The following is a 12,260-nucleotide window of genomic DNA, read 5'->3' on the forward strand; positions in this document are numbered from 1 at the left end:
AATACTTAAGTGTATTTGATGTTGTTACAAAGCAAATAGTTTTTCTAAACGTATTTATTAAATCACTAATTTAGTGAAATGGGTCTGTTTACACTGAACAATTGCTGTGTCTCATGCTCATCGGGTTTTTAAAAGTTAAACGTAAATTCTAAAAGTCGTCTTCATAGTTAAGTATTTTCTAGTTATCACTGCAGTAGTCTTTATCATATTATAGTTTTTAACACTGAAGAATTATGTGATTTCATAGAAGTGAAGATTTATATCATTATGTTAGATGTTACAGGGATACACACAAAGATTGTGACTGTAATGACGACCTGGAGTTTTTTTTTAAATATAAATAAAGGTTGAATTTGGACCATTCTATAGTAAGATTAAGCGTAATTTCATGAGACGACCCATGCAAATATAGAGCAACGCCCGATTGACAAAAGAACTTTTTAAACATTTGACTGATGATCGAGGCCCGAGTAATCTGTGTAGCTATTAATCAAATAGTGTCTGAATTTCCAGAAAACGGAAATGTACATTTACACACAGCGTGAACTATTCTGAAAATTATTATGTCCAAACCAGTGTGATCTCAGCACGGCTAGCATTACATGTCTAACTCAAAATTAATAAATAATGTCCAAAGAAACTATTTGAATGTAAATATTTGTCTTTTATCACTTCTAAACATTAATATTTTTATGCATTAAATAGTTTTAAAATCTTCAACAATTGAAAATATTCCTGTAGAGCCTGCAGGTTACTACGTATATTCCTGTAGAGCCTGCAGGTTACTACGTATATTCCTGTAGAGCCTGCAGGTTACTACGTATATTCCTGTAGAGCCTGCAGGTTACTACGTATATTCCTGTAGAGCCTGCAGGTTACTACGTATAAGTCCGAAAGGTTACTCTTACTATACAGTTAATTTAATTAAGATTTGAATGGTTTAATAAAGTTTAATAAAAGTTTTAATGATTTGGCTCAATTTTGCAACAACTGGGTAGCAGGATTCAATAGTCTTTAAAGTCTCATCCTTTATGGGAGACCCTGTATCTAAATAAAAACGTTATCTTTTATTAATTTGTAATAATAAAACAATGGTAATCCTCCAAACTTTTTCTTTGTACTTTGTGTAATTTTGTAAAATTTTAATTATTTACGGTAAAACTAATTAATTAACATGAACTTTTTTTATTTGATTACATGAATAAAATCAATAAAGACTAATGTTGTTAAACACGTATTAAAAGAAATTTTAATTATTTTTAATTATTTTAAAATTAGTTATATAAAAACGAGAATTATGTAATAAAGGACATTTGTGTATATGTACATTTCGTAGACATTTAATATTTAAAACTACTAATTCAGCATTAGATATAGTAGTCGAAGTTAAAATAACATCAAATTTGGTTAACACCATTAGGTTGGAAAGATATAGAAAGGAATTGAGTGTTTGCCACAAACTCTGAATTTCTAATTCCTATAACTTTGCAACCCATTTTCATAGACCTTTGATATTTAAAACTAATAATTCTGTTAGATCAAATAGTCTAAGTTTGACATAATAAAGGTTTGCACCATCAGGTTGCAAAGATAAAGATGTTAGTGTGAAACAAAAACTCAGTTCCTTTGGGAACAGAAAATTAAAATTTGTGGCGACTAAACAGTTAAATAAAAAAAACATCTTTTTATAATGTGGTATTTACACAAGTGATATTTTTTATGATAGTGTAAAATGAAATTCCGCTTAATGTTTTTTTACTGTCCTTGGGATGATTTTTAAAAATTTAATTCCGCTAAAAAGATTGACTTAAGAGAAAAGTATACAGTTAGATATTGAAGGATATGCGATGTTCAGGTGAATTAAAAGTTAGTAAATTATATGATATTTAAGGAAGTTGAAATACATTTGTTAGGCAATTATTTGTGTCGATTCTACAGTAAAACCCGTAATAACGAATGCATGGAAAGAATTCATCAAATGTCGTATTCTTCACTTTCTGATAATTGAATGTTGCAGATATTTAGTTTTTAATAAAATGATTATATGGAACTCTTTAAAACTGTACCGCATATTCATGGCTATTTATTTATTTTCGCAAATACTGAAATTTACGTAATATAGTATAAAACTTATTGAAAAATTGTCAAGACGACATTTGATAAATTCTTCTGATGTATTCGTTATTAAGGGTTTCACTGTAGTAAAATGTTAGTTTAAAAAAATGAAATGTTTTATGTCCCATTGGACCATGTATGGAAAGTTCCAATTTTATAAGAACTTTTAAAAACAAGAAAGAAAAATTATAGTTGAAGGATTCGATGACTACGATGTATTCGATGTATTCGTTATTAGGGGTTTCACTGTATTTTATTATTTTGGAAATTTAAGGCCATTTGAAAGCGGTTTCTTAATTTCCATGTTTATATTGGAAATAATTGGTATTAGTTCATCTTATTATTAAATAAATGAGTTAAATCAAAAAAAGTATTTTTGTTTTACGTAAAAAATGCTTATCTTTGAAATGTTCTGTAATTGTAAATAAAATTCTCTCTACGAAATGTCTCAATACCCTTTTACCTGTTACAGAAAAAAAACTTTGCATACAAAATCATGACTTTCTTTTAATATTGATTATAGTGCACAACTCTATGACTATTTTTTATCTTAACTTTTTCGGAGATAAACACTTTTTAAACACTTTTTTATGACAAAAATTTTAGATGTTTCTCTTTAATACAGGGTGTCCCAAAAAACATGGGAATTCAGTGACGAATTCGATATCGTCTTTTCAAATAATTCTTTGATTTAGTATAGTGATACCTACTGAGAAAGCTGTAATCTGTCAGAGTTTCGTCTGCTATGTTTACATTTTGTTTGTTTATGTTTTGACTGCAACCGGTTGTACTTAATAAAACAAGAAAATTACAGTATACAAACAGAGTAAACTTGTCCGTATTCACTGTTCATCTTGCGTAGACATTATAGACACATCTTTGCAGTCGTTTACCCTTTTCATAAAATAAACTCTAGCAGACATAATAATATTATGGCTTTTGAAATTAGGTATTACAATGCTAATTCATAACAAAGACGATATCGAATTCGTCACTGAATTCCCATGTTTTTTGGGACACCCTGTATCTTTGATTTAAAAGTTTGAGAAATTGGTCTTAACATTTTAGATTGAATGGGTTCACTATAAAAGCGAAAGATTAGCTTCCACTCCTCGCAAAGCTGGGTTTCAAAGCTAGCTTGTAAATAAAGATATGTTTTCTTATGTGCCTTTCCTGTCCATTTTACAAAGCAGAAGTTCTGACATGAAACCAAACTTAAAAAAAGGATCCTATACTGGAGTGTAGAGATGTAATTTCTACTGTATCATTTATAAGTGAACCTTCATCTGTAGTCGGGTTTAAGCTTTTCAAATCTCATCTCTGAACAAGGAAAGAAAAATTGTTGAATTGTGAAAAGATTTTTATTCCCGCAAGTCAATGCTACAGAGAAACTAAAATTAAAAAATCTATTTTCAGTCATAAAATAAAATGATCAGACAAAGTTTTAAACGGTACCGTTGTGAACCAATCTTGTCGCTCTACAAAAGGAGGGTTACTTGAATTTCCGTGTACAGTCCCTTAAAATATGGATTTTTATTATCTAAATTACGAGAAAGGTTAATGTTTACTGAAGGTGGCACTTATATCTTAATGAGAACCTACAGTTAGTGTTCCAACACAAGAATGACACTTGGTCCCTGGAATATTCAAGTTAAAGGGACATATACTTGTAATTACAAGTGACCTTCCCTTATAGAGTTGCATGCCCGATTCACAACAGCACCCTTCAAACCATTATCTGATCAAAATAAGAAAGATATCGCCACTTTATCTGGATTGAAAATATGTATCTTAACCATTTCCTTTATTGTTTCTGAAGCAGTAATCTGCAAGTCACTCTAAATAAAACCACATTTGAAAACAATAAGTCATTGTATCGTTGTGAATTGGACATGCCAATCTATAGGTTCAAGGTCATTTTTAATTACTTCTACGTTAAAAGAAGGTTTCTTTACCAAACCAAACCAAACCTGGAGAAGGATCCTAAGATGCCTGGAGTATTCAGGATTCATCTTTGGAACCCCCAGGATAGGTCACATCATGGCCGCGCTCATCAGTGCTTTACATCTAGGTAAATAAAAACAGAAAATAGATTAATTATTCATAAAATTACAACTACTTTACTAGGAAGTTAAGAGAATTTTCAATTACCAAAGGTTCACAAGAGTTTTTAATTTCCTGAAAAACTATCACTCAATTTAATCGTCTTTTGAGATGAAAATGCGCAATTTTTTCACAAAAACTTTGCAGAGTGCAGCTGTTGTTATTTTACTTAACTGTCCCCATGTAATGTTGGTCAAAATGTCGAAAAATCTAAAAAAAGGTTGTTATACTAGAAAGATTCATTTGAAATAATCCATATTAGTATAAAGGGGTGGGCAAAATTGATCAAATTCATAGTTGGAAAAAAATAAAAGTGTTTAAAATATTTGAGAATAATATTGCAGGGACTTTTAAATAGGCTTTAGACTTTAGAGTGTTTCACGCCCACCCTCATATATTTTAACTTTTATTGTGACTCTACCTATGAGCATCTTCTCTTTGTACAGTATAAAACAATAACGAAAAAAGTTCGCGGATTTTCAATAATTTTATTGTGCATTTTTAAAATTTCAAAAAATAAACAGTAATGAGGATTTTCAGTGTCCATAGAAATGAAGACGACATTTCCCGTTCATCGGGGTGGAAGAATTTCAAAAAACACTCTGCTCTAATTCTGCTATCATTCAATGAAAAACGAAAACGTGATATATGTAGGGTTTCCAATCGGAATTCCGTTGCGCGATATTGCGTGCAACTGTGCGGAATTGCGTGGAATTGCCCGTAGATTACAGAGCCTGAAATTTAAAAGAGTATCGTTGAACGAAACTTCCGAATTTCCTTTTTGGGGTCTTATTATTTGTGTAGATTTTGATTTAAGAGATTTGATAAAAATGGTAAGATATAAAGGATTAAATAAAATAATATTTCAAAACAAAAATATCGATATCTACAAAACTGGGTAAACCCATTTGTGAAACCCGGGTTCCAAAACTGGTTTTCATAAGGATACCCTGTCTTAAGTTTTGGGCTCAGGGCTCGCAATTACGCACAAGTAAAATCCTCTTGCGTTGGAAACCCTACTTTCATGTTTTAAATGAATCCTAAAAATACTGCACTTTTCAGCTCAACTACCATGTTTTGGTAACTATTTATTCCTTGATTTTCCTAGGATGTGCATGTGGTCTTGCCTGGAATACGATTCACGTTGAAACTAGTATTACAAGAATCTTGAATTCAATTGTGTTCATAAATTTTGAATTTCTCACCGTAACTATGAGTGTATTGCTTGGCTATGTAATTAAACATACTGAAGAATGTTATGACGATGGTTTGACTCCAAGAAAACCCTTGATTTTGATTATATTCGGCCTGATGTGTTTGGGATTGGTGGCAATAGCGGTAATAAAATTAAATTTAAAATTAAATTGGATTAATCCCACTTTGTAACAATCAAAGAGTTATTTTTTCGTTTTTTTTAAAGTTCGGAGTGAGCTACATAAGACAAATATAAAGATCAATAGTGTTTGTTGATTTTTCATAATTTTTAATCATCAAAGGCAAAATAAACAAACGATGAATTTTTTAGGTCGCATTTGTAATTTTGTACAGAGCAACTCTTTATCTTTTGTTAGTAATAATTTATGGTTTTCTTGCATTGAAATCACTGGTTGGGTTGGTTTTGTATGGGACAGTTATCAATGGATTTATATCAAGAATGGAGAACATGGAATTCAATTCTGGAAATGCACTGCTCGACGGTCAAAAACAGTTGAAAACATTTCGCCAACTTAAAAAGGGGTTTGGACCTTATTTATTTGTTCTTTTTTCAGTACACACTCTGGCATTGGTTGCCATTGTATTTTTACTGATTGAATACTGGAAATTAGGTATTGCTACCATTGACGTTATTGAGTTTACTTTTCTCACTTTTTTCACTGGATTGCCACTGTTGTACACAGTCCTGTTAGCCAAAGATGCATATTCCACCTTTCAGAATATTTCACCAATTCTAAGGTATTGAAAGAAACTGTAAGTGTAATTATAAGTTGCAAAGATGGCAATGCCCAGTTTAAAACGCTGCCCTTGAAACTTCATCTGATCAGGGGCGGATAAAGGGGGGTGGCGGGGGGACATTCGCCACCCCCTGACAGATTCAGGGAGGGGCGTAGCCCCTCCTTGAGATTTCGAGGCAAAAAATGTTCCCAATTTTATAAATCGTATGTGTTTTTCAATTTCAAGCTTTTTTTATTTAATGGAAATCTTGACTTTCTTTTCTTCAGTTTAATTTAAAAATCAACGACAACAAGTAAATGTTATTGTTAACGATAAATTTAGAATTAGAAATTTGTAAGAAACTAGACTTAAGTTATAATATTGTTCATATCTAGTAATGTTCCTTAATCAATACTCATTTATCAAAATTGTAATATTGGTCCTAATTTTGATGCATTTAAGTATAACTAGTAATTTCTTTTTGTTTTTAAATTGCTAATGTTCCTATTATTGTTCCTGTTCCTAATATTGTGTCCGACCCAACTTAAATCCCTGTCCTAATCCAATATTTTTGTTCCTAATTCCTGAACAATCTTTTTATTGTTCCTAAATCCCTGTCCTAATCCATTAATTTTGTTCCTAATTCCTGAACAATCTTTTTATTGTTCCTAAATCCCTGTCCTAATCCTTTAATTTTGTTCCTTAAAGTTAAAAATCTAGTTTTTTAGTCTTTAGTCATTAATTTTGACTCTTTTTGAGTCTTTTAAGTCAAAAAAAAAATTTCGCCTGCGGCACGATTTTTTGTTCCTAATTATTAATTTTTTTGTTCCTAAAAAATCTTGCCCCCCTCACTTAAATCCTGTATCCGCCCCTACATCTGATCTGAGCTTAAAACCTTAGAATTGGAAACCGATCGTTTAATCTGAATATCCGATGTGGGCACTTTAAGTTTCCTTCTTAAACCGCTCTCTTTTTCTCTCCCTCCTGTATCCGACCAATGAGAGTTCACTCATTCAATTTGGCGCGCAAATTTCCCGGCTTTTCTTATTGGCTGTTCTGTTGCCAACTCGATTGGTTGAGTTTTAATTTTGTTGATGCAAACTTAATATTAAATTAATCTTGAAATTAACCAAAAGTATCAAGCGCTGATCTCGATATCCACAATTCTAAAGTTTTCAACTCTAAAATTTTTTTTTTTTTCTGGTTTAAAAGTGTTAATGTGGTAGTTCCCATATGTTTTCCTGCAGTAGAAATGCGCAAGTTACTTTTGTAGAGAAACCACGATTTAAAAAAACCAGTTTACAAAGATTGTAAAAGGTTGGAAATCCTCTGTCAAATCGAACCTAATCGGATTTTTAAAAAAAATTTCATGATGCCATGCCGCGTCTTATAAATGTGCTCACGTACAGATTTTTTTACAAATCAAACTACGAAAAATAATATAAAAAATGAGTTTTTAAAGCTTTACTTCAGGTTTTAAAAACGGTGTTAAACTTGAAATGTTTGGGTAATCTACGAAAAGGTTCAAAGGGTCTAGAGAGGAATTGAGTTTTTGCCACAAAATCTGATTTTTTAACTCATATTTACAACCCGATGTCGTATATACTTTGATATTTAAAATTAGGAATGAAGTTAGATGAGTACTAGTCTTAGCTGGAAATATTTAAGGTTTACTTTACACCATCAGGTTGAAAGGATATAGAAATTAGAAAATTTGAGTTTGTGGCACTTTGAGGGTCACTTGAAATGATTTTAAGAGATCAAATGTTTCCTTGAGGACAGCATGTGAGAAGGAAACCCCTGAGGTTAAAATGGATTATTTTCTCCTTATTCAAGAGATTCAGCAAGAGGTAACATACAGGGTTACCCACAAAGGATAATATTGTAAAGACGACCCAAAACTCTAAATATATGAAGCTTGATTTTTGGTTTCTGCATTTTTACTGAGTATGCTGATGGTTTATTACATGGTTAAGCACAGATATAAACAAGTGTAGGTCTACTAGGAACCCTTAATGCAAGAAAACGAACTAAATAAATCCCTTACAGTCGTCTCAGCAGACTTCATGAAGTCTCATCTTTTATGGGTAACCCTGTATATTATTTTGTTCAAACATTAATTCCAGTCCGCATTTTGGAATTCCCAATCCTTATAGTTTAATGGTATTTATTTTGATTGGGATACTAAACATGGTGTATAGAAATGGTTCTAGATTAAAAAACGATAATTGACTTATTCTATTGATAAAAATGATATTTTATTTAGGAAACATTTTCTGGATGTGAATTCTTTCTGATTGAGAAATCCACCTTACTATCTGTACTTGGTACTATTGTAACGTACTCAGTAGTACTCTTTACTTCAAGATAAAGTACACTTTGTTTTCTGTACTCATTACTTCAGCATATAATACACTGATATATGTACTTATTAATATTGTAACATACTCAGTTGTGTACATTATTTCAGAATAGAGTACACGCTTATCTTACATTTACTTTAACATATTAGGGAAGCTCAGAAACCATATTCAAAAGGGACTGTAAGTTCAATTTCCAGTAACCCTCCAGTAACCCTCCAGTAACCCTCCAGTAACCCTCTATGCAAAGATGGCAATGCCCGATTAACAAATGTACCCTTGAACATTTATTTCATCAATAATGTGGCAGATCGTTTTCTAGGTATAAAAGTGTTCAATTTTGATAATTCCTAAATGTTTTCCTGCATAAGCAATGCGCAAGACAAATCTATGCAGGGTACCGCTGTGAATTGGGCATTGTTATTTTACAGGGAGGGTCACTAAAATGACGCTTACAGTCCCTTTAAATAAAGTTCCTGAGCTTTTTTCCTAATATATTAAAGTAAATGTAAAAAAATCCTGGGCCTACACACTTTTCTTATTTAAACCCTTATTGATTTATTGGAAATTTTATATTTGAATTCCAAATCAACATTATTTTGTAGCTAAATATTGGTACCAGTACAAACGTCGGACGCACAAACGTCGGACGCCACAAACGTCGGACAGTACAAACGTCAGACGCACAAACGTCGGACCAGTACAAACGTCGGACCAGTACAAACGTCGGACTAGTACAAACGTCGGACTGGTACAAACGTCGGACCAGTACAAACGTCGGACGGGTACATTTATAAAAAAAACGTCGGACTTGTTAGATTTTGAATGGACCATTGTTTTAAAAAATTTCAAACTATGAATTCTACTAGATCATACAGTTTAATCCTTATATCTTTGCAACCCACTGTTGTAGACCTTAGATATTTCAAATTATGAATTCTACAAGATCATACAGTTTAATCGCTATATCTTAGCAACCTGATGTTGTAGACCTTCTAAATGTTAACTAAGTTTAATGAACTCGGGTATATATATATTTATATGCATATAAATAAGGAAACAATTTTAAACAATTGCATTGATAAGAAATTACGTAACTTTACAAAAAGTCTCTCCTCCTTTCTAGTTGTTATAATAATCAACAATGACAGTCATGTACTGTTGTATGGATACTTTCTTTTCAGAGTTTGAAACCAGGCTTTTTAAATCTATTCATCTTTGATCTCTTCCTAGGTTGCGACTGGTTGTGGCTGTTGCTACATTATTCTGTGGTCCCAGAAGAACATCTCTCATCTTTCTATCTATGGAGTTTTCCTCTGTTCTCAACGGCTGGATCAAAGCCCAAATGCTGGCATTATTGGGCAAAGATAAAGCAAAGGCAGCATTGAACCCCTCTGCAGCATTACTGGTCAATGGGTCATCTGAGAGAATTGTCTCATACTTGTTCCAAACTGCATGGGGGAATATTGGATTCCTCCTGGCTCCTGTTCTCCAGTTGAGTGGTCCTATCCATGTCTTCTCAAAGTACTCTAAGAATAAATCAACCTGATCAGAATTGTCTTCAAAGCTTGGTTTCAGTTCGTCAGAACGAGAACTGATCACATCTTCCCAGATTCTAACAATATCCTCTTCTGGAACTAAAGAAAGAGCCCAAAGATAGCGAACCAGAGTTTGAAAGTCTACATTATTCTGGTACAAACTTCCTAATCCAAGCTCAGTTGAAGTCATTTTCCTCCTAATGGCTCTCTTAAAATGGGTGTCACAGCCCATTACAGGCACGTCGGGATAACAGTTCAGGAATCCTTGCATCATTGCCTTCTCAAAATCTGTCTTCAAACTGCCTGGTGGGGTTACATTTGCATCTTTAAGATACTGGAAGACTCTTTGGTAGCTTGAGGTCTCCTTGTTTGGAAGGAGTGCAAAACAACAGGGTACAGTGATACCTGTAGCTGTGACAGCAGTGATAATAAACAATTGATAGAACAAGGTTTTCTTCACAACATCAAAAGTACCATCAGCCACCCAGTATTTTGCCGACTTAAGAACGTTATGTTGCTCACTGCTGCAAAATATGATGATTCTCTCAGAGTTCTCATCTCCAAGATGCTCATTGATTGCTAGAAATCTGTCTCCACGGATTGTTGTCTCAAGATGTTGAGGTACAGACATATCATTCCAGCTTTTGGGGACCTTAAGCCCAAAATGTTCTACTCTTGCTCTCTTGACTGCCTGTACTAAGGTATTTGACTTGCTCATGGCACTCACCCCTTCGTTGGTAAGTGTGCTTACCATGTTGGTCATGTTTCCAAGAACAGTTCGTGGACTTATTGCTATATTTCCAGAGCTTTCTTTAACTACTTGTTTTTCTATTTCACGTACTCTTTTCTTCAAAAGATCACTGTCATGTGAATGCTCTCCGAGGAAACTGATAATCTTGTCATTCTCAAAGTTTATAACTGCTCCTGCAGGACAAGAATTGTTTTTCCTTTGAATGCATTGGTAATAGGTTTTGTTGGGTTTCTTCTTTGCAACCCTGTATTCAAACTGATTTGAATCAAGCAGGTGCCGTCCCCCCTGCTTGACCTCAATATAGTTAGCAGTCTCCTCGTCCATGTATCCAGACTGTGTGAGATTGTGAATTTTTAACAAAAAAAATTGGGAATTTTTTTTAGATAAAATTGCGAATTTACAAGAATTTCAATCTGAAAATTCAAATATATTTTTTCCTCCTTGTTCCGACGTTTTTCCTTATAAATGTACCCGTCCGACGTTTGTACTGGTCCGACGTTTGTACCTGTCCGACGTTTGTCTGTCCGACGTTTGTAAGTCTTATGTTTGTACCGTCCGACGTTTGTGGGTCCGACGTTTGTACTGGTAGCTAAATATTTTAATTTTTCACGAATTAATGAATATGAAAATTATTATTAATATCAATTAATAAGTTAATGGCAAAATGCGCGAATGAGTCAGAATCAAAGCAAAAGAAAGTTCAATAAATTCTTTAAAAGAAAAAGCACATTTGGATCTAAAACTACTTAAAAAGTATTTATATGAAATAAAATTTGAGAAACTGTGCACTTTAAAAATGATTTTTTACAATAAAAGATCAAAAATAAGGAGGACTTTTACTCGATGGAGTTATAAACCTTAATATTGTTTTCCTCTTAATAAATGTATTCTGTACAACATACTACAGTGAGAAACCAGAAAACTGTGGATTAGGAAGACGACATTACAGCATTATTCAAGTGAATTTCATGTTTTTACAAAGCAAATAGTTTTACTAGTAGATATCACTTTTTGGGTCTGTTTACACTACACATTTGCGTGGTGATCACGTTCTTTGGACTATTCAAAGTCTGAGTCTGAAAGTCGTCATCCTGTTTTCTGGTTCTGACTATGCTACTACTGCATAAATTTACATAAAATTGTTTATTCAGTGATATAGATATAAAGGTTAAAATTTAAAGTTTTAAAGTAATATAGATTAGTAACAGATAGATAGAAAGATAGATAGATACAGAGCGTCCCACATCATATAAGATTATCTCCAATCTTTAATGCCAAATTACGCACGTAATACTCGAAAAATCTAGCATTTACCGCCAAAAAAAATTTTGATTAGCTTTAATTAAATTTTTCAAAATGATTAATTCTTCTTAAATTTTCTGATTTATCCTCCAAATCGTAATTTAGACCCATTAACTCGGTCTAATTTGATGTGGGACACCCTGTAGATAGATAGATATA

The 12,260-nt window shown here is 32.7% G+C and overlaps 2 protein-coding genes across 2 annotated transcripts; one reads left to right on the forward strand and one right to left on the reverse strand.

The window, feature by feature from the left end:
• Positions 1-4,004: 4,004 nt before the first annotated feature.
• On the forward strand, positions 4,005-6,178 carry LOC111714144 (uncharacterized). Its single transcript, XM_023489192.1, has 3 exons — positions 4,005-4,186; positions 5,327-5,556; positions 5,744-6,178. The coding sequence occupies exons 1-3, from the start codon at positions 4,156-4,158 to the stop codon at positions 6,176-6,178; spliced, it is 696 nt and encodes a 231-aa protein (XP_023344960.1). The 5' UTR covers positions 4,005-4,155.
• Positions 6,179-9,490: 3,312 nt separating this feature from the next.
• On the reverse strand, positions 9,491-11,211 carry LOC111714145 (uncharacterized). The gene has a single exon (XM_023489193.1). It carries the CDS (start codon positions 11,121-11,123, stop codon positions 9,723-9,725), a length of 1,401 nt encoding a protein of 466 aa, XP_023344961.1. The 5' UTR covers positions 11,124-11,211; the 3' UTR covers positions 9,491-9,722.
• Positions 11,212-12,260: the final 1,049 nt, after the last annotated feature.

This window comes from Eurytemora carolleeae, unplaced genomic scaffold, assembly GCF_000591075.1.
Source record: "Eurytemora carolleeae unplaced genomic scaffold, Eaff_2.0 scaffold1527, whole genome shotgun sequence".
NCBI lineage: Eukaryota > Metazoa > Arthropoda > Copepoda > Calanoida > Temoridae > Eurytemora > Eurytemora carolleeae.

Coding starts and splice junctions, on each gene's coding strand:
- LOC111714144 (XM_023489192.1), top strand. CDS start 4,156: ATGGCCGCGCTCATCAGTGCTTTACATCTAG. Junction 4,187..5,326: donor CATCAGTGCTTTACATCTAG/GTAAATAAAAAC, acceptor TGATTTTCCTAG/GATGTGCATGTGGTCTTGCC. Junction 5,557..5,743: donor TGGGATTGGTGGCAATAGCG/GTAATAAAATTA, acceptor TGAATTTTTTAG/GTCGCATTTGTAATTTTGTA.
- LOC111714145 (XM_023489193.1), bottom strand. CDS start 11,123: ATGGACGAGGAGACTGCTAACTATATTGAGGTCAAGCAGGGGGGACGG.